This window comes from Eschscholzia californica, unplaced genomic scaffold (genome assembly GCF_041429995.1).
Source record: "Eschscholzia californica isolate CP2 unplaced genomic scaffold, dmEscCali1.0.p SCAF_6, whole genome shotgun sequence".
Lineage (NCBI taxonomy): Eukaryota > Viridiplantae > Streptophyta > Magnoliopsida > Ranunculales > Papaveraceae > Eschscholzia > Eschscholzia californica.
This window is the reverse complement of record NW_028238483.1, coordinates 27,468,546-27,491,384: the sequence shown is the minus strand read 5'-3', so window position 1 is coordinate 27,491,384 and position 22,839 is coordinate 27,468,546. Positions and strand designations below refer to the sequence as shown.

The following is a 22,839-nucleotide window of genomic DNA, read 5'->3' as shown; positions in this document are numbered from 1 at the left end:
CGTGAAACCTTTGCAAGGAACAAAATCATGAACTCATTTTAGACTTGGGTGTCAAAAGCGATAACAATATCGATAACTGATGCAATTTGGTTCATCACACGTAATGGGGTGCACATTTCATTTTTTTTTTCCATGGTATCAAAGAAACTTAGCACTATTTCAGTCAAAGCCACTCTAATGTGGGTCAACTGCACAAACCCTCAATAAATATGTTTAACATCAATATCTTGTTTGAAAATGTTGTTCATAAACTATCAAAAGAAAAAGAGCACAAGAGGAGATAGTGGTAGTGGAGTGTGAGGTTAGAAAAGGAGAAAGAGTCCAAAAGATAAGACTTCCAAATGCATGAATGAATTGGATTAGACCACATATTGTCAAAAGCAAACCCTAATATTGAAAGATAAAGACAAGGCACCACCACTATCACAAACATTCAATTTTTAAGAGGGTGAGAATGAATTATGTTTTTATTGGTAAAATGGTGTGAGATGTGGGAGTGGGTGATTAGTCAATGTTTGGGTCATTTTAGGATCTGAAACTGAAGTGTTTGTTTATATAAATTTTCAAGCTGTATTTAATGCATCTGAAAATTTTATGTTTTTGGTTAAAATTACCTATGAATCCTATTTCCCATTTTTCAACTACTTTTAGACATAACCCAAATGGAAAGGAGGTAACTTTCTTTCAAAATGAACACCTTTCCACTAGAAACCTAACAAAAAACAAACAACACAACAATCATCTTGAATTCGAAATAGGAAATGCTTCTTCCCAACCAGAAAATGACAATAATTTTGACGACATAGAAAATAAATGGTCCAGATCTAGACACTCAAAAAAATTCACTTGATAATGTAAGCAACTACACCCGCTTTGACTTTCAGACTCGTTTACTCTTACTCGCCCAAACTTACTGTTTTATCCTCAAACAAAGCAAATGTGAATGAGTGTCAGATCAAAATAAATAAAACTCAGACAGATCTGACTCAAACACTGGGAAGAAAGTTACAAACCTTAGCATCTAAAATGAGTTCAAGGCATAAACTTCCATTGATGATTGAACTGGTCTTTGAATGATATACCTACAGTGAGTCCAACCACAGATGGAAGAATCTTACGATTCTGAGATATTAAAAACTGATAAAGTCTGACTCAAAGTAATGATGTATAATCATATCCTTCCTACCTGTACATAGGAGAACCTTCTCTGTCTGAGTATCTGACTCAGAATCCATTCTGTATTTGTTTAACTTATCTGAAAATGGTTGAGGTTAGCTAGTGAAGTTGAGGATAAACTGAGCAAGTCAAAAATGTAAACCAAATTCCGAAGTGGATTATAAAAGTTAACCTATAAAATATACAACAAATTGCAAATATCAACTACAATCAGCACAACAAATTTGACCCCAAGTTTCAGTCTACAAAAAAAAGTTTTTCCGTCTTGTTTTGGGTGGTTAAGAATTACTGTGGTCATTCAAGATGTGGGTGCAAATACAAAGCACCATGAAACATAATTGGTTCTGTACAGTAAACACTTTTTTCGCTACATTATGAAGTGCTAAATTAGTTGTTGAATCAATTTACTTGCTTCCGCCCGTGAATCAACATACTGAATTTCCGAAACCCATACGTTCTGCATAGAATTATCTGCCATTTCGATTTCTGTCAACTCCTTTAACTTTGCAATAGCTTTTGAATCCATTATATTGCCAACCACGTTCTGCAAGCAAAAACAAGAAAAAAAAAATTCAGCACACGAGAGAAACTAGTCGAGGAACAGATTGTTTAACAAATAACCACACACACACACACACACACACATTAAACTAGAGGTCCAAATGGGCCAGGGTCTTTTTTAACCAGAGCGCACAAGTTGGGCTCCAGGTGCCCCTCTCAATTTACATCCCTATTACAAATTAAAAAGGTCAACACAATATCCACTCATTCAACTTCGCCCGCATAAAAACAGAGAATCGCATACAACCGATTAGTTTCCGGAGACTGCTTTTTTTGTGTATTATAATAAATTTATAACATTTCAAGGTGGAAAAGGAGGAACTCACTACAACAGGGCCAGAACATGCATTGAGAACAATGAGCTTGAGGAGGTTGTCATCTGAATTGCTAATGCTATTTTCTGAATTCACTGCAAAGGTATGGTCTTCATAAGTTGAATTTAGCACTGCACCATGATTCCTCATTGTGATTCTTTGGTGTTTATTTAAAACCTTTTGCAGATGATAGTGAGCAGTATTTTGGGCCTTGGGTGTGTCTATATTCGGTCCCCATCCACTACTGCTAAAACCCTTGATTGAAATTTCTTCATGCAGTCTAAGCAATTTCGCAGCTCTCTCAGCATTCGCCCAGCAACAACGCAATGAAGATCCATCATCTAGAATAAATATTTTAATGGATGAAATGCGTGCAACTGTGAATAAAATGATGATCAACAAAGAAATGCTGGCAGAGTATCTCAATGTGGACTCAAGAGTCTGACTCAGAACCTAACGTATAAATTGCGCCACCAATACATTGAGTAAGACTTTGACTAAAACTCTAAGTGAATGTAGCACCCCCTATTAACGTACACGAATGATAGGTTGGATTTGACAAGATATAAATCTTGAGATTAATTGCATGGCCCTTATATGTTGAAAACTTAATAAGTTATAACTTCATGTCAGGTATTAATCAAAGATTAACTTACCTAATATAAAACCAGCAAGCGGGATATCAACAGTAAGTGACACTATCCTCTTCTCCATCACTTGGGGATTCTTAAATTCAAATTCATGCTTTTCCAACACTAGAATTTGAATTGCCAAAACCTGCAATGTCAGAAAGCAAATTTAAGGAAATTATTCTGTAACAACTGATCTGACGGCAAAAGCTGCAATAGGAGTTCGTATACGTTAATTACCCTGCAGCGAAAAGAAACGACATTATCCTTAAGACAATGAGTCAGCTCAGGAATTAAACCAGCAGAAACTATGTCTGAGAACTCGTTCTCTGGAATATCTGAACCACATTGAGAAGAGCAGCTGGGGATGTCGTTATCATCGATTTCTTTTATGCAGTTAATAACGATGAAGGACGCAGGAATCAACATCAAATCATGCTGTCTGTCAAATGGTGAGGCAGATTAGAGGTAAAGGTAATGCCGTAAATTATTTAATAAAAATGCTAACTTCTCAGAATGGCCTAGAAAAAAGATGTTTCAACATATATTAACCTCTTGTATAGTTGTATTTACTTCATCAAAATTGGTCAGGTTATGTGAGGGAAAACATACCCGATTACAAGAACACGGTAGAATGATGCATGTACTCCTGGTCCCAATCCAACCGGAAAAGAATTCTTACTTATGGCACCACGTAACTTGACCTGATTCGATAAAACAACACAATAAAGAATGAACCTAAGACTCAGTAACAAAAAGAGAAGTTGAGAAGGGAAATTACAAGGCGCTGATCTTCAGAGACATGGATACAAATTCTGTTTGATGACCCCTGAGAGGAGATATTATGGCAACTTTTATCATAACTTGGATGATCTTTAATAATAGAATCACAGGGAGAACTGTGAACATCCACAACATTTCCATGTATTGATATTAGATTTCCCTGTGGCAACCTGCAAGTCGCAACGGTTTTTCCGCAAGACGGTAACTTTGTACCCATTCTGGTGCCAATATGCGAGGAGATATTAGCAACATCTCCAGATACTGTGGTGAGTTTGATAGAACCAGTATTCTCTACTTTCAAGTGGTTTATTGCATCAGGGGAGAGATAGAGATTCACATCAGTACAATTTTCCGAGCTTTGGCTTGGGGATTGGTGAAAAAATAGTCTCTTACTAGTAGAAGGAACTGCATCATTCACGCTTGAATCAACTGGCATCATGTGATCCTTTAGTAACTTTCCGGGAGACATAACCTCACTCGACGCAAATGAGACACTACAAATTGTTGTTTTAGAAGTTACAATAGCTTTTCCACGACAGACACGATAATGCTCATTTGAATTAAGTACAACCTCTTCTTTGGCATACTTTATCATGTAATGTGTACCCACTCTTAGACCCTGGAATACAGATGAAAAAAAGAGGTGTGAAGCTAAAGAATAATAAGCATCTGCAAAAATGGGTTCTTATACCAATTCACTGTATATCTACTGTAATATATATGAGAATATTAAACACACCTGATACCTGCTAAACGTTTCAGACATGAATTCCAACAAAACTCTTCTTTCACTTGCTTTACTATCTACACCATCCATTGTCTCATAATTTACACGAAGCAAGGATCCACTTTTTGTTAGTCTGTGACCGCTGATACTCCTCATGACAGCCAGACAATGTATTTCACGGGCAGCGAGCAAGTTACTGGCTGTAGGGTTACTACTTGCAAGTCCTGAGCGAGATGTCGAGGCCTTATCTGATGTATGAGCAAGCTTAGGCCTCTTATTACTTAAATTGTCTAGGGAGTTTCTTCTATGGTATTCAATGTGTTTCTTTGCCTCATCTGTGGGAGCTTTACCTACTTGAGTTTCTCCATCCTCTCCAGGGAGTAGCAGCAGGTCCCAAGGCAGGATTTTGGCCTCAGCGAATGAGCTTGACTTTTTTGAAACATTTGCATTAAATTCAAACTGTAAAAGCATATGAAAGACTGTCTGTTACCAGAACATATATATATACATGAAGGTTGTAGAATTAACAGTAACTGATATGTGCTCCTACGTACATTTTGCATGAGAGGAAACTTGTGAGTTATCAAAAGCAATTGAAATACTCCATCTTGGCTCCTACTGTGATTATGAAAGCTACCCGTGCAAAAATGATGATCTAAAGAAACATTTATGCAAGTTGCATCCCTCAGATAAAAATGGACATATATTGATGAAGGTTTTATAGCATTCTTCTGTGGAATATGGTGAAAGATATTTCTACATGAAAAAGTGTCACTCTTAAGCAAGCCCAGAGCACACACTTCTGCAGGTAAGCCCTCTAGAACAACGCTGTAGCACCTAACCTGGACATATATTGAAACCATAATTAACTCTGTCGACTTTAATTGCTAAGCAAATATCTACTCTAAACTGAGATTGTATTTCCATTTTGCACTTTATTAGAGAAAATAAAAGGAAAGAACCTACATAGAAAAGTCAAACAAGCATCAGATATCACCTCATATATACTTCTACCATTACAATCTGATTGAAAGTCTGGTATGACAACATCCACGCTGCTAGTTGCATCAGTCAACTGCAATCTTCCAGAAGATGGAGAGATCTGAATGAACAGAGATACACAGCACAATCAGATTAAAAATCTGTTTAGGAGTCCCTCACTGATACAAGTTCTTCTGACCTGGTCATAGATATGAATTTTTTTAAATCTTAATATATTAACCTCGTTTACTGAGAATCTGAGATCTTCAGCAACATTAGTTCATGAAGGTAGAAGCTGTCAATAACTGTGAGATGTTTGTTATGTCAAATCTCCAAAACAGATTAAGTATGCACCTACCAGTAGCAGTGTTTTAATTACGAAAAACAGCCATTATAGCTGGAATAAGATTCGCTTTCCGTAACTAGTGAATACCTATTAGTTTTTCCGGTCTATTAGGAAAACTACAAAGATCCCAAATGGTTGTTAAATGTTATGACTAACAGTTTCTCGATACAGCAATCTTTTTAAAGGTTTAACCATTTTTTAGTTAAAAAAGAGGGGCCATTATAATGACCTTTATTACCATTTTTTCTTAAAAAAGAGGGACCATTATAATGAAACAAGTTCCACACAAACCTGTAGAGTGCCCATCAAAACAACACCAAGATCCTCACTTGAAATTATCTTTCTCACCATCTGGCAATAAGGTTTCCCTGCACATGACCGAAGGCTAAAGCAGTTTCTCTTCCTGATTATCTTGGAGTCATTTTGTATTCCTAACAAAGTCGAAACCCACATAGCCTCGCAATGGCTGATAAAATTGCAGATGGGTACTACCTGAAAGCACGGGAAGAATATCAGGAGAAAACAAAGTTCTATTGTGCCTCATACTATGATCTCTGGAGAAACTGAGAATTGAGATTAGAAACTACGTCAACTATTCTCACTTGAAGACTGTTAAATGTCTCCCTAGTAACAGAACATACACAAATGAATAGTAGGTGCGCGGAGCATCTTAAACTCGTTAGAGATAAAAAAAAAACTACTGAAGAATGATCACATCTTAAACTCGTTAGAGATAAATAACTACTGAAGAATGCGCATAATCCCGACTTACCAATTTCAAGGGGCTATAAGGTGGTTCATTACCACAGCCACACATATCATGCTTACAGAATTCCATGAACACTCCATGCTGTCAAACAAAACCATTTTGATACTAAGATTGAGGTTAAATCAGATAATACACAAATATAATCTCAAATAACTGCTTAAATATATTGCAATTACCAATTTACCCGAGCTCGATATGCACATGAAGGTAATGACGAGGTAGCGTACATCTGAGCCAATCCTTTTTTCTGTCAACACCTCACACATGTCTATCATCAGCATATAGAATTATGAGATGTAATGAATTGATGCGAGTTAAGTATGAAATTACATTTTTTGACCCTAAAATCTCCTTCTCAGAGAGCAAACCAGAAAATTTCTTCTTGAAACATGAAACCATAAGAAATAGCCTGAGAAAACCAACCAGATGCACGAGTAAGTACAAAGCACATTATACAGACAAAAGAAATTCAGCTAATTTCTGTTGCTTCATCATTTTCCTACCAAAATCTACCGGAAAACACTAAGGACTCAACGAACTTCCCCAACAATCCCTGCATCAGAGACAGGATATAGCCCCTGCAACAATATTACACCATTTGCTTAATAAAAATTGTATAACATGACTGTTAAGAAATCAAATCCTTGAAAGTTAAAAACAAATCCAAAGAAATAGTAGTTACCGAGTCTCCACTGGTGAAAAGGACTTCACGGTTATGCTAGTTTTAGAGCATGTTCCAAGCAAAAGTATTGTTGTCCAGGAAAATCTCGGGCGTACGAAATGAACATTCCTCAGATAAATCTATACAAACATTCCTCAAATTTATTATCACTAAACACAAGAAAATTTAACACTTTAATAAGAGAATGTCATTTCAAAATAACCAAGACTCACAGAAGCTCCAACTCGAAGGGAATGGGGTAGAGCAAGCCTGTCACTAAGTAAAAGCCAGACTTTCTCTTCCAGTTCTACAACCATTCCTTGCATATATACACCTGTCACAATGCCTGTATATGTTCCAAACTCACAACTTCCGTTAATTATAGTTCTTTCAATTGGCAACCTTTGTGGGGCAGACGAGGACATGTGAAATGCAGATTTCTCAGTAGTTATAAGCATCAGACATGATTCTTCTTTCCCAATGAGAACCAACTTCTTCTTCAATCCTGTGACGCGAACAACATTTCCTAGCAGCTTTGAAACCATGGGGTGCCAAGAAGATCGAGACCCGAAGAAGTACACGATAACAGGTACAGTGAAAGAATGACAATCCTCCTTCTGGGAATCCACCTTTGAAGTCTTCGAACTGCAGATTTTGCATTTGCATATCAACAAATCAGCAAGGAATCCATTCAGATTTCTAGGAGTAGTTGAATTTTGATCGGAATTAGTCTGGGAAGAGCGATCTTGATAAGTACATGGAACTACTGAAACAGGGCTAACTGATTCCAGTCTGCCATGAATAACTGAACAAGCTCTTAAATGCTCTTCTCCACTAGAAGAAGAACCAACAGGAAAACCATTCAAATTAGAGCATGGGTTGATTGTACCTCCAGAATCATCATACAAACTCCACCTAATGATCTCCAAGAAACCTTGACCGCATTGTAGCGGAATGAAATTCCAGGAGAGAACCTGAATTTTCCTACCTATAATCTTAATATCAAAGTCGAGAACATCACAACAAACCCTAGAAGAACCATCAGAAAACGAAAAGCAACAGTTCCTACAACCCCAAGGCATAGAACTCAAAGAGACATCATTATCATCAACTGGAAGATTAAGGGTTCCAATAATCAGGGTCGGGTACTTGAGAGACTCTAAAATCACAGGATTAGGGTTTTCATTGGAACAATCGTCAGTAGAAGTAGAAGTTTCTTTGCATAACCTTAGGGGTTCTTCATTTGATCGAGAAGGGGAGGGGAAAATGTTGTTCTTGAGATCAAATCCGGTGGAAGAAGAATTAAGTGAGAAAGTACCTGAAAGAGGACGAGAAAGTTGAATGAGTTCTGATAGTGAGAGAATCTTTGGATCGTTCTTCATCTTAAAGCAAGATGGAAATTATGAACGAGAAAATGGAGATTATTGAATTCAACAGTTCCCTCAGTTCTTCTCCTTTTTCAGTATTTTTACTTCTGTATATGGAAGAAGGCGGGGAAAAATGGCGGGAATTTGTGTTTGTAGAGGTTCAAGTGAAGTTGAAAGGCCCTTCCTTTAAAAGTACCTCCTCCGTCAGATTGACTTATCGGCAAAGTTGACACCGTTAGGTCACCATGTCCTTTCTCTTTCATCTTCTTCCTTGTCTTTCTTTCTCCGTTATCTCGTAGAGACTTCAACTGAGACCAAGCACACATTGGTCGGAGCTATGATTTTCTCTCTCTAATTTCTCAGTATGAGAGAGAAAACACGAGCACAACTTTTTATCTTTAATTTTCAAAATCTAAATTTCGTAATTCTTTTTTTTTTATTCCAAAGGTCGAATTTACTGCTTAGAGATGGTTAGAAGGTTGTTTAAAGCAATTTTATCGTCATTTTGTTCGGTGAATAACCAATTTGAACAAAGACGCAAGAAAACTGATTTAAGATAAGCATATAGAGCTCCTAAAGTTGGGTAGAGCTTTAGGGTAGATTCCTAGTAGGCATCTGCAAACTAAAAACCGTAATTTTACAATGTTGCAAGAGGAGCACCTAAAAAACAACAAAGTCAAAGTAGGATTTACATTTGTCCCATCTATCATTTTGTTAAGATAATAAGTTGATGTTTCCCCTTGCAGATAAACCCAACTAAGAGTAGGAACTCAAATGTCTCTCCAAAACAAAAAAAAAAAATAGAAAAAAGAAGTCCATGTTTTTCCCATTCAAGATTAAGGATTTTGGGTTTGCAATTTGGGATATAATACTAAGAACTGGATATCCAATGAAGGGAATTATCTTTATCGAAACACTGTTTAGACCAATGAAACTTCCTCTTAAAAAAATAAGGTGATAATACAAAGTTGGAGAAAGTCCGCTATTAAAATACTGAGATAATTTGTGAGTTCTTATGAAGCAAGCAATCATGTCATTGAACTACAATGGTGAAGAAACAGATACGTTGTTTCCTACTTTTATGTCATCTGGCCTATTAGCTCAGTTGGTTAGAGCGTCGTGCTAATAACGCGAAGGTCGCAGGTTCGAGACCTGCATAGGCCAATTTAATATTTACTTTTACTTCATATTTCATCTTTCAGAAAGGCCCGCGGTTTGGGGAAAGCTAAATAGTTTCCGGGGTGTGAAATTTTAAAGGGAATATGTAGAATTTTAGAAATTTTTCGGGAAATAAAAAAAAACACTCCACCTCACCTCACCTCACTCTCTCTCTCTCCACCTCTCCTCTCTCTCTTCTCCGACAAGGTCGCCGGCCGGAAACCGGCGACCATTAAAACAAAAAAAAAAATTTTCACACTCTCTCCCTCCTATCTCTCTCTAAAAAACCGTTTTTTTTCTTCTCTCTCTCTAGAACAAATCTAGAGAGAGGATCTGTTGAAGGTCCCGAACAGGACCTTCAACAGATCCGTTCGGGACCTTCAACAGATCCTCTCTCTAGATTTGTTCTAGAGAGAGAGAGAGAGAAGAAAAAAAAACGTTTTTTAGAGAGAGAGAGAGGAGGGAGAGAGAGTGAAATTTTTTTTTTTTTAATGGTCGCTGGCCGGAAAATTTTTCGGCCGGCGACCTGTAGGAGAAGAGAGAGAGTGGTGGGGAGAGAGAAGATGAGGTGGAGAGAGATAGCTAAGGTGGAGAGAGGGAGAGCTGAGGTGGAGAAGCTATTTTGCTTTCCCCCTAAATAAAATTGTCAAACAAAATTGACCAATTTTTGACCAAGTCTTCACACCCCGAAAACTATTTTGCTTTCCCCAAAGCGCTGGCTTCAGAAAGTTTTAATGCAAACTTTGTTTAATTGTATTAGGCCGCGACTTTGGGGAATAAACAAAAATCTCCAGGGAATAAGAAATAAGTCAATTTAGATTGACTCGAGGGGAATATTTATCTTCTAGTCCAAAAATTCATATGATTAAATTTCCCCCCTTAATCTTCATCTCTCCACCACTCTTCTTCTATCTCATTCTCTCCCCTCCTGCTTTCTCTTTCATTGTTACTGTCTCTCTTTCTCGACCTCTCTCTCCCGAGTCAACCTTGACTGAATAAGTCTCTATTCCCCGGAGACTTTTGTTTATTCCCAAAGCCGCGGCCTTGTATTATTAGCCCGCAAGCTTTACCAAGTTGAGTATTTATCCGTTCTTTTTCAATCTTTTTTCTTCATATTTTATCTATTAGGAAGCTATCTATCGGCATTATCTATTTTCGTTCTAATATTCACCTTTGTCAGAACGACAAATTATACTGCAACATTCTCATTATTAACATGAATGCACTTCATAAAACTGAGCTAATAGATACGATGTTTAGTTGGCAAATATATAAATCTTTTAATTGGTTTACATGTCGCATTTTCCCTTAATTTTCTATCATTTCGGAAGGAGATAAAATTATACGACAATGTTCGTGTTGTTAGCACCAATACTGAAGGAAACTAAGCTAATAGACGAGAAATTTAATTGGCAAAATATTTCAGTTATTAACTTGATCAAACATTGTCCCCTAATCTTCATCTTCTCTATCACCATCACCACCACAACTTCAACTGCCACCATTTTGACTACCATTGCCTCCTCTTCTCTCTCCTTTCTTCTCCTCTCTCACTTACTGTTACCCCCTCTCTCGGTCTCTCCCCCTCTCTCTCACTATCTCTCTCTATTGCTCTCCCTATCTATGTCTCTCGATTTCTCACTGTTTCTCTCTCAATCTTTCATTGTTTCTTGATCGATCTCTCACTGTTTTTTTCCCTTTCTCTCTCACACACAGACACCATTCCGGCAAAGGGAATTGTTCCCTTCGCCAGAACTAGACCTCGACGAGGGTTTTTGGTGAAACCCTTCAAGTGTTTCGTGGACACAAAACATTTTGTGACCCTGACCATTTTGTCCCCACAAAACGTTTCGTGGTTGCAAAAAATTTCGTGGCTACAAAAACGTTTTGTGACCATAGAGAGATCCATACATACTGCAAGAGAGAGAAGACGAGATAGAGGTTGCGAGAAAGAGAGATAAAGACTGCGAGAGAAAAAAAACTAATCCATAAAGAGATATGTCTACGACAAGAAAGATGAAAGTGATCTACAATGAGAGTGAGAGAGAGAGAGAGAGAGATCTAGAGTGAGAACGACAAAGAGATAGTGAGTGAGAGTGAAAGAGACGGTGAGAGAGAGAGAGGGGGCAATGTTTGATGAAGTCAATTTTTGGATTAAATGAAGAATATGCCCTCTAAATCAATTTTTATTGACTGATTCTTTATTCCTTAGAGAATTTTCTTTATTCCCCAAAGCCGCGACCTTTAAAAGTATCTCTCCATCTTAGGTTTTGTATTAGAAGCACTCCTCTGGCAAAGAAGCACCCCCCTCCGTCACATTGATTTATCGGCAAAGTTGACACCGTTAGGTCACCATGTCCCTTCTCTTCCATCTTCTTCCTTGTCTTTCTTCTCCTCTCTCACTTACTATTACCCTTTATCTTAGAGAAACTTTCATCTTCTTCCGTCAACTCTTGCTGGTCCCAGAGGATGATCGGCCACACTAGGACTGAGACACGACCCCATACCCCTAAGGGAGGCAGCAGTGGGAAATTTTCCGCAATGAGCGAAAGCCTGACAGAGCAATGTTGCATGGAGGTAGAAGGCCCACGGGTCGTGAACTTCTTTTCCCGGAGAAGAAGCTATGACGGTATCTGGGGAATAAGCATCGGCTAACTCTGTGCTAGCAGCCGCAGTAAGATAGAGGATGCAAGCGTTATCCGGAATGATTGGGCGTAAAGCGTCTGTAGGTGGCTTTTCAAGTCCGCTATCAAATCCCAGGGCTCAACCCTAGACAGGCGATGGAAACTACAAAGTTGGAGTATGGTAGGCAAACCAATTCTTTCTCTACTGAAGCTACCCTTTCGCTCTCTGGTTTAAAGCATCCTAAGCCTACCCCTGTAGCTTATCAATATTGGGATTTCTCTCCCCTGCCATCATCGTCCGAAGCATTTTCAATCGTGTAGATCAAAGGGACCAAAGAACCAAGTAAAAGCTTAGTTCCTTCCGCCAATACAACCTAACTTGCTCGATCTTCAACCAGGGTTGAGGGACGACATCCTTCTAGAAAGTAGTACAACCTCATAACGGTAATGAAAAGGACCTAACCTAATAGACCCGTTCGGACAGGAAGTAGTGAATAACAATTTCTTCCTTAGTCCCTTCTCCAACAAGGAACTTCTGAGCGCCCCTTACTCTCAAAGGCTCTCGGAGACCTTACTAACATATGTAGGCGTTAGCGCATACCCTTTCTTGGTTTCCCCGGTGAGTGAATGATGTCAATTGCCTACGCTATGGTTCCCGCCTCCTTACTCAGAGCTCAGAGAGAGCTGGCCCCCATTAAAATGGTGAATAAAGAACGTGTTATATATTGTTTCCTGCTTTTATGTCATCTGGCCTATTAGCTCAGTTGGTTAGAGCGTCGTGCTAATAACGCGAAGGTCGCAGGTTCGAGACCTGCATAGGCCAATTTGTTATTTTTTTTACTTCATAAAATTATACTGCAACATTCACATTATCGACATGAAATTATACTTCAACATTCACATTATTGACATGGATGCGCTTCATAAACGTGACCTAATGGACAAGACCACCAGACCATTCTTCTTTACTCTTTGCAAACTTTGTTTTATTAGCGTGCAAGCTCCACCAAGTTGAACTCATATAGAAATTACTTTAGTAGTAAATGGCATTATCTACTTTCGTACTAATATTCATCTCTGTCAAAAGGACAAATTATACTGCAACATTCTCATTGTTAACATGACTGCACTTCATAAAACTGAGCTAACAGATAAGATGTTCAGTTGGCTAATATATATCTTTTTAATTGATTTACACGTCGCATTTTCCCTTGTTTTTCTATCATTTTCGAAGGAAATAAACGACAATATTCGTGTTATTAGCATCGATACTGAAGGAAACTAAGTTAATAAAAGAGATTTAATTGGCAAGAATTTTTTATTTGTCATGCTGCAACATTGATATTTTCACAAGAATCTCACTTACATTATTCAAAATTGATTATACAATCTGAACCTCCGAATCTACAAAACTGAAACAAGCAAATTTCGCTCAAAAGCAAAACACGTACTCCTACTAACTCAGAAAAAAAAATTCGATCACGACATATGATCTTCATTTTGAACACTGATACATAATACTAGTAAGTATTATTTGATTGAATAATGGTTTTGTTATGAAATATCCTGAAAAAGACCAGAGACGGCAGTTTCCCACATCAGTCAAGTTGTGAATTGGTTGCTGCTAGTACAGTAAGCGGCTTTCCACGACCCAGAGTAAAACCTCGAGTACCATCTGGCATTCTGGGCCCTCGGGAAGTTTGCTTGTTAATAGAAGCTTCAGTTTGGATAGAGCTACTTGGTTGTGGAGATGAAGCAATAAGACCTCGACCTAAATGACTCTGAGGCCGTGCACGAGACTTTACTTGTCCTCGTCCCCAACCTTTCTTTAATGCAATTGAGTTATCTTCAGTCTGGCAAGAAAAATAAGGTCTGTAAGATCATAGTTATAATCCCAAAATCTATAGAAACCATTTTCTGATTTGAGTTATTTCGGTTTCTATTAGTATAAACCTAAGTGCCTATAGAGAACATGAAAAATGCTAAGACGTCGAGATATTATCAAATTTATTACTTACATTGCTATCAGTTGGTAGTTCCATGTTATTCATCTGAGTCGATTCATCAACTGATACAGGGGATGAAATCTCATCATCTTCAGAGTTTGCATCAAAATGGTCATACTCTGGCTTCCGGATCTTTATAACAGATCTTGGCTGGAGAAATTATAAAATAAGGTACGTAAAATTTTCTTTGTGAAACTCTTAAGCACAGATCAAACAAGACGGTTAGAGTTAGCTTGAATAACATACCGAGCGTCTAAGAAGCAATCTCACTCGTAAGCCTTTTCTCCAATTCCTTTCATCATTTAGCTTTTCAACCTGAAGAATTAGCAAAATTAGAATATCAGAAGACATAATGGAAGAGAAGATAAATGCAATAAGAATCTAAAGAGTGTGAACTAGACATACTGCTTTTTCTGCTTGGACGACAGTATCGTACTCCACAAGAGCATGGAGCTTGAAAAGGAAAATAAGCAAATGGCGAGTGAGAAAGAAAGTAACAGAAACAAGATATCTGATATATACATTCTATAGAAATATTAAGTAGCGGGCAAATTACTTTGTTACTAATAAGTACATCTCCTTTTGGACGAGAAGCATTTGATTCTTGTGGATGGCATATTCGGACAGTCTTCACACTGTTTTTAATCACAGGAAATGGTATATTAAGATGCACTCAAGATCATTTCGGTATCTGAAAATATTAATATCAATGGATAGTTGATTAGAGATCCAACCTTCCAACCACGCCAAAGATTTGTTCAAGATTTTGATGAGTGTAATCTTCAGGTAAATTCTCAGCCACAACAGTTCGAGACTAGCAAAACATAGAAAGTAACAGAAATATAAGCAACAAGTCTTTATAAATATGACATAAGATTTCAAAAACCGATTTGAGAGTCACATCCTGTCACCTGCAAATCTTCTTTGTCTCTTTCAGTAAAAAGGTGTTTACGTCTAACCCTTTTGCCGTCACCACTGACAACCTTCGAGAACAACATACAAAAAGAAGTAATAATAAATGTAAGGGTAAAGTAGTCTTCGTCACTCCGTTCCGGTAGAACAAATACAAAACTGACTTGCGTATTTTAGGAAATCTTACGAGCTTTGAGGATGTCCTGAGCGCTTGTAAGAGCAAATGGTTATTATTGACAAGGGATTTAATTTTCTTCGAAGATGCAATGACAGATAATGGAACTGCATTACCAACAAAGACAAACATTTCAAGTTCAGGATAATAATCGTTACACGGTCTTAGAAATTTCTCAACGACATTATAATTTCTTACCATAACCTTCTGGATCCTTACTGATATGTTTCGTTAACGTATCACTAGCAAATAAACTCATGTCACTGAATTGGTATTCCACCTATTTTAACAAGTCGATCCGATTAGATATCAATAAAGATTAAGAAACACCCATAATATATAAAGATAAGACCAAGTTTTTCGACAATATTAACAATATCAAAGTAGAAGTACACCAATGCTAGAAATCCAAAAAGTACACCAATTTTATATGGAGATTGTGTTTAAGGCCTCAACATCTCAAGGTTCATGTGAAAAAGATCTCATCGATTTCGGTCTTGAAGAAGGCAACTTAAAAAGTAAGCCTAAAAGATCTAAATAGATAGAAAAAGAGATCGATTCATACGCTCTATTCTCAAATCCCCTTTTGCACAAACACTTGAATCAGTCTGAATATCAAGAATTCCAGGACTAGAGTTGGTTTACTTATATCATCACAAAGAAAACGTTTCATGAAAAGATGCATCCAAATTCCAAATAACCAACCACCAGAAGAAGAAATACCCAGAAAACAAATACCTGTTTAATGATCTTTAGACGAAGATCTTCAGTGAGGAAATTCTTCGAATACCTTGGCGACGTGGGATTAGAATTTCCCATGAACTGAACTGATTCTTGTCCTCCAAGGTAAAACCAATCAGACCCACTACTAGTACCAAGAACATGAAACATTGGATAAATATAACCAGAAATTGGGACTTGGGTTTGTGTTCTTGGAACAAATTCAGGGGCATGAACATTGAATTTAAAAGAAAGATTTGTATCATCAAGATTATTATTACAGTTAGTATTAATCTCCATTTTTATTGATTGATTTATCTTCTTATTCTCTTCTTCTTCTTGTATTTCTGTCATTCCCCCAAACCCTTTTTCTCTCTCTAAATCTGTTTAATCCAAGAAATTCTCGTTTCTCTCTCTGTCTGAAAAATCTTATCTTTTTATTTGAAGAAGTGGTAGTGAGTTATGAAGATTTGAAGGGAAAGGGTTGTCATCTTCATTTTTTTAGTTTGTAACTAACTGAAAGGATATTGAATCCCACATTACCCGCCCAAACTTGGCTATATTTTCATTACACCTGACCTGACCGTTGATTTTGGTATGGTCTTTGACCGAATATTTTGAGGTCGGTTTTTTATTTTATTAGGGTAAGAACATTTTTTTTGTTTCCTTCTTTTTCTTTTTTAAGGTAAAAGATATTGGGCCCTCCAAAGGCCGTCATATGATTATCAGAACAAATTTATGTTGAGATCTTGTTAAACATGTCTGGTCTAGCGAACGGTTTAACAAGAATTTTGTTTTTTTCTCCGATTTGGATCTATGTCGCTCTTGGGTTATTTGCTTCTGATTAAACAGTCAAATCTCACAACAAATTTTGTTTTCACTCTCTCAGTAAACCCGATCCCTGAATTTATAGACCCAAAGAATCGACTAGGAAACGTGGAGGAGAAGATTAAAGCGGAGGAGATATGTTTGCGAGAAGATCGTGCAATCTTGACTTGTCCCTCGATTTTGTTGTTACCAAAAGTCCAGCTGAAATAAAATTACTCCAGAAGTAGAAAGTAGTTTTACTTTATATTCTTCAAGCCCAAAACCCGAAGCCCGACTCAGACTCCGGGTGTGTAGACTCTTCTCTGGTCCTCTTGAATGTTTACAATAGGGACGACGACCTATTATAACCAGCCACAAATTTCCTTGTTTACCTAATGTTTGACTAAAGGAAAATTCGGCTTTGAAGCCATATATCCAACAGTCCCCGCCAGATGGCTAACAAAGACAATCCTATCTACCTGAACATAGTGGATTGTACACTTAAATGTCAATAATATCTTTCGATTTGAATTGCCACATAGTGAAGTGAGGCAACAACCAGAACACATCATGTGAATTGCTATAGAACTTGATGTTCTAACAAACACCACAATAAGACAGTTCGCCTTAAGGAGCATGCATACATCTTAGGTCGAATTAATGCTAGTAGAAACTACGTAAGTCTCCTATAGAAGGTGAACTCTCACTCACTTAGGTGTTTTATCTCAAACACAGACGGACCCCCCCTCCCCCCCCCCCAACCCCCAACCCCCAACCCCCACATGGGTTTAGAAATCATTAAGAGTCTTCGAGGCTCAACCCCAACAAATGTCGATGAATCCATCAAATCCGTGTCAAAGGTCAACCATAAAGAGGTATGGATGTATAAGAGCAAATATGCTCAACATCTCAACATCACACGTGGAATCCATCTAATCTGTCACACTACGATCTCCCATAGGCTATGAACTCATTAAGAGCCAAGTTTAACCTCGTATTGCACTACATCACATCATAGGGATAGGAATCTAACAATAACCTAATCCATTGGGTCTTAGCCCCATCCTCCTCGACGTTTCTGTGGTCAATCTACTGGATAAGCTATAACGGTATTCTTCAACATGTGTTTCACATAACTATGTCAGACGCGAATATGTCATCTCTTACCATTATACACATTTTGCAATAGCCGACTCTAAGGTACGTCCCCTTAATTATCAACTCGGCCTTTTGTCCTACTAAGTCCAGAGCAACAAATTTAGACTCTAGGAGTGAGCTATGCAAGTCTTTTGAAGACTCCATGACACTGCTCCTTAGGGATCGATGCACTACATTTTGATTCCTATGGCGTGCACTAGTGCAAACATGAGGTTGAGCTTTGCTCTTAATGAGTTCATAGTCTGATGGGGTGGTCCTATTGAGACTGACTTAATGGATTTACCGTATGATGATCAGATCTAGGTCGATCACACTTACTCTTAATACATTCATTGCCATTCGCGGTGGTCCTTTGACGCCTACTTGATGGATGCACACCAGTTGTTGAGGTTGAGCCTCTAATTGAAGTTCTTAATGGTTTCCGAACCGTGTCGGGGAGTCTTTGTTGAGACATACATGAGAAAATCACCTGGGTAAGTTAGAAGGTGGGGGTCGCCTTCTTTAGAAGACTTGAGTTGTCTACTCAGAACACTCATTAGATTCTTTTTTTTTTGAAGGTGCCCGCATGGCCTGTAAGGGGCAGTATTGGATCGTCAAGTTTGTTACAAAATTAGGTATGGTTAGGGCCGGGAAAACGGTCCGAAAATCCGAAACCCGACCCTAACCGCCCGTACCCGTGACGTCCGACAACCGCGAATAATCCGGTTCGGTCGGACCCGGCCCAAAATTTCGGCCGGGCTCGGGCGGGACACGGGTAAGGTCTCTTACCCGAGGCCCGGCCCATTGTGACCACCCGATTTATCGCAACCTGCCCGCCCGACCTATTATCTACCCGATCCGCCCAACCGCCCGTGAGATAATATGATCCAACGGCATCATAAATATCTTCTCTATAAATAGGGTAGAAACCTATGTTGCTCACTTTACAAACCCTAGTAGACAACTCCCACCGTCTCCACCCACCTCCATCATCCAAGAGAGAAGAGACCAAGATTTCAAGCCGAAACACATCTTCCAATCTCTATTTTAAGACTTGCTCCTTGCTTCTTAGAATGCAACAATGGTTAGTATCTAACAACAATCTATATTTTTCAGATTTAAGACTTTTATATGTTATTTTTGTTTTTCTAAATGGTTAAGAATGATCCTAAAGATGATATTCGGCTGATACACCGATGATATGAGGTGTTTTGATGCATTAGAATATTACTTTAGGTGATTAACTCTACATCTATAATATACCAACACTTTGTTATTTCTGTTTTTTGTTTTCAAAATGATCCTAAAAATGTATATTCGGCTGATACACCAATGATATGAGGTGTTTTGATGCTTTAGAATATCACTTTAGGTGATTATTACTGTTAATCGAAGATTATTATTTTATGATTCCCGATTTCATGATTTTAAATATTATTTTCAGACAAGTAATTATCTTAGATTTTTTTTGATATTTTTAATTATGTTTTTTTATTTTTTTTATTTTTATTAAAAAGTATGATATTTTTAAAGGAACCCGAAACCCGGTCCGCCCGAGCCCGTTAGAGCCCGTTCGGGCACTCGAGCATAATCGGGCAACGGGCTCCCAAAGACTCATTTTTACCCGCCCGAAATTCCGATCGGGTAGCTTCCTCTCCCGCCCGAACCCGCCCGTGCCCGAAAATCATGAGCCCGAACCCGCCCGATTCCCACCCCTGGGTATGGTATGTGATGTTGGGGGTCTTATCTGGAAATAATAAGGTTCAAAAGAAATTCACTCGATGTAATTTTGTTGTTGCTTCACTTCACTCCGTGTCAATTCAAATAGAAAAATAATGACAGTTAATTACACACTCCACTTTGGTTAGGAAGTTAGTATTGTTAGCCATCTGTCGGGGATTGTTGGAAAATGGCATCAAAGCGGAGTTTCTCTATAGACCCACACGAATTTCTGAAGATGCGCTTAAAATTTTTCAATTTGAGTTTTGGGTTGGAGATGCTCTAAATTAACGAGAATTCACGCGAGTTCGTAACCTATCTAGGGACTTTTTTTTTTGGAGAATAGCATGTCCTAATAAATAATTAATAATGGTCGCAGGTTCGGGGAATAAAGAAAATTCCCCGGGGAATAAAGACTTTTCTTAAAATTAGTCAAATAAGTTTGACTTTTATGTTTTTTTTATTGCTAAGGGACTTCTAATTTTTGGGAGTTCTCTTCCATCTCATCACCTCTCTCTACCACCTCATCTTCACGCCATCTCATCATCTTCTCCGGCGAAGGTCGCCGGGCGGCTAATTTTCCGGCCGGCGACCTTCAAACATAAAAAAAAAAATTAAAATTAAATTTTTTTCTCTCTCCTCTCTCTCTCTCAAATTTTTTTTCCTTTTCTCGCTCTCTAGAACAGATCTAGAGAGAGAGAGAGAGTAGATCTTCACGAACAGACTTAGGTCTATTCGTGTAGATCACTAACAGACTTAGGTCTGTTCGTGAAGATCACGAACAGACCTAGGTCTGTCATGTAGATCACGAACAGACCTAGGTCTGTCGTGATCTACTCTCTCTCTCTAGATCTATTTTGGAGAGAGAGAGGAAAGGAAAAAAAATTTGAGAGAGAGAGAGGAGAGAGAAAAAATTTTAATTTAATTTTTTTTATGTTTGAAGGTCGCCGTCGGCGACCTTCGCCGGAGAAGATGATGAGGTGGCGGAAAGATGAAGTGGCAGAGAGAACAAATGAGATGGAGGAGAACTTTCAAAAAAATGTATTTTGTATTCCCCATAAAAATTTATTCCCCGGAGAACTTTCAAAAAAATCTGGATTACCTCGAGAATTTATTCCCCGGAGAATTTTCTTTATTCCCCAAAGCTGCGACCTTAATAATGGGCTGGCAATTTGATTGTATTTTAAGGTAGAAGGTTAAACTCATTTATATATATAATTAGATGTAATTCATTGTTCCGAAACCAATTTTACAAGACCTTGAGTTTGTAGAAATGTTTGATTTCAATTTCACAAGGCTACCCAAAATCGCTCAAACCGATACATGTTTCCTTTTCACAATACCAAGGATCGTTCAAATTGATTCATGTATTCAACTAGCTAAGCACGTCTGGTCAAATGAGTCATGAGGTAAGAACTTTGTATTTTCTCTCATTTCCATTTGCCTTGCTTTGGGTTTATTAGCTTCAGGATCAAATGGTAAGACCTTACAACAGATTTTAGAGTTCCTTAACTCGGAAACAGTCGACCTCCTCAACTCTGTCGTTTCTCAAATTGTTAAATCGTTGGACGAGACTCGCGACCATGACGATGGTGGAGCGGGGCCGGATTTGTCATTTATTGGTGGCATTTGGGTAGAGAAGACTTTTACTCTAACAACTTCTTTCGAACAAATTGCTAATGATATATACAGAGCAGAAGCTGAGTCTGTCGATTTCGTAACTCAGGTAAGTTATGATTAAACGATTTACTTAACACATAATGTTTTTTCTTCCATAAGCTGAGTCTGCCGGAAAATTGGCCGGCCGACGACTTTCGTCGATGAAGATGATGAGGTGGCAGAGAGAGGCGATGAGTTAGAAGAGAGAGGTGATGACTAGTTAACGGTGTTATAACAGAATCCGAAAAAGGGGGCCATCTGAATATTTTTGATAAAGTAGGGGGCTAGGCAGGAAACCGATCACAAAGTTGGGGGTTATTTGGGAAATAACCCAACTTATTAAATAATACATATGCTTTATAACATTTTTCATTGTAGTTTTTCATAAATTATACGTATTGTTGACAATTATTTACATTTTTGTTTTGTAGTTTAGCTGTTACTAATGAAAATTCTTACAAAATCATCCAACGTAGGGAAGAAGATAAAACTAAAGCATTTCGATTCGCCCTTCAACAGTATAATATAAACACATGACATGATTTCAAGTTTGTCAAGAGTGATTTAAAGCGTGTAACTGTTGTTTGTTGAATGACTCAGATAGTTGAGAAGATATTGCAGTGTACCTGTGTAAAAAAATATTAAGTTCTACTATAAATAATGTGAACCATTGAATAAATTACGTTGTATACATGACAAATGATAGTTTCCTCGTCATAAATAACACATAATTTACGAACTTGTTTCATAATTTGTATTTGATGTGTGGTTATGTATGAATAAAAACCTAAAACAAATGCTGCTATAATGTTCGTAAATATTACATAATTTATGAACATGTTTCATAATTTATAAGAGATGTTGGTTATGTATAAGTAAAAAAACGAAAATTAAATGAGAGAAAGTGATATATACGTTTTGTATATTAACCCTCAAATATGCTAAATTGATCCCAAAAAATATACTCTTTCTAAACCTTAAAGTTAAGTGAGAGAAAGTGATATATACGTTATATATATTAACCCCCAAATCACGCTAAATTGATCCCAGAAAAATATACTCTTTCCAAATCTGAAAGTTAAGTGAGAGAAAGTGATATGTACGTTTTGTATATTAGCCCCCAAATCATGCTAAATTGATCCCCGGAAAATATACTCTTTCCATATCTGAAAGTTAAGTGAGAGAAAGTGATATATACATTATGTATATTAACCCCCAAATCACGCTAAATTGATCCTAGAAAAATATACTCTTTCCAAATCTGAAAGTTAAGTGAGAGAAAGTGATATATACGTTTTGTATATTAACCCCCAAACCACGCTAAATTGATCCCAGAAAAATTCGGTCCTTGATCTGATTCGGGAAGAGGTTGTTTTGATTTGGTTTCCAAATCTGAAAGGATGAGAGAGAAAATCTAATTTGAAAAATATCCGTTATTCCTATTTTGATACCCTAAATCACGCTTGAAACATGCCATTTAAAATCGGTCCGGCCCCAATTAAGAAAGTAGCGGGAAATCTGAAAGGGACATGGACGGATTTTTTTATATAGTAAGAATTATTATGTCCCAAGTGCAAAAGGACTAAAAACCTATTTTTTTTTTTAAAT

The 22,839-nt window shown here is 37.7% G+C and overlaps 2 protein-coding genes and 2 non-coding genes across 4 annotated transcripts; 2 read left to right on the top strand and 2 right to left on the bottom strand.

The window, feature by feature from the left end:
• Positions 1–1,313: 1,313 nt before the first annotated feature.
• Positions 1,314–8,680, bottom strand: CTC1 (conserved telomere maintenance component 1). Its single transcript, XM_086646008.1, has 16 exons — positions 7,181–8,680; positions 6,969–7,087; positions 6,790–6,864; positions 6,617–6,695; positions 6,471–6,533; positions 6,290–6,367; positions 5,809–6,009; positions 5,188–5,292; positions 4,745–5,032; positions 4,203–4,649; positions 3,462–4,082; positions 3,293–3,384; positions 2,921–3,122; positions 2,708–2,828; positions 2,064–2,392; positions 1,314–1,720 (listed from the first exon to the last, which is right to left on the bottom strand). The coding sequence occupies exons 1-16, from the start codon at positions 8,327–8,329 to the stop codon at positions 1,559–1,561; spliced, it is 4,131 nt and encodes a 1,376-aa protein (XP_086502134.1). The 5' UTR covers positions 8,330–8,680; the 3' UTR covers positions 1,314–1,558.
• A 724-nt stretch (positions 8,681–9,404) lies between these two features.
• On the top strand, positions 9,405–9,478 carry TRNAI-AAU (transfer RNA isoleucine (anticodon AAU)). Its single transcript has one exon. It is a non-coding gene; the product is annotated as a tRNA-Ile (tRNA).
• Positions 9,479–12,845: 3,367 nt separating this feature from the next.
• On the top strand, positions 12,846–12,919 carry TRNAI-AAU (transfer RNA isoleucine (anticodon AAU)). Its single transcript has one exon. It is a non-coding gene; the product is annotated as a tRNA-Ile (tRNA).
• A 521-nt stretch (positions 12,920–13,440) lies between these two features.
• LOC147533083 (la-related protein 6C-like) lies at positions 13,441–16,561 on the bottom strand. Its single transcript, XM_086646007.1, has 10 exons — positions 15,928–16,561; positions 15,388–15,469; positions 15,202–15,296; positions 15,014–15,085; positions 14,837–14,916; positions 14,659–14,737; positions 14,508–14,555; positions 14,349–14,417; positions 14,115–14,252; positions 13,441–13,949 (listed from the first exon to the last, which is right to left on the bottom strand). Exons 1-10 carry the CDS (start codon positions 16,261–16,263, stop codon positions 13,695–13,697), a joined length of 1,254 nt encoding a protein of 417 aa, XP_086502133.1. The 5' UTR covers positions 16,264–16,561; the 3' UTR covers positions 13,441–13,694.
• Between the last annotated feature and the right edge of the window lie 6,278 nt (positions 16,562–22,839).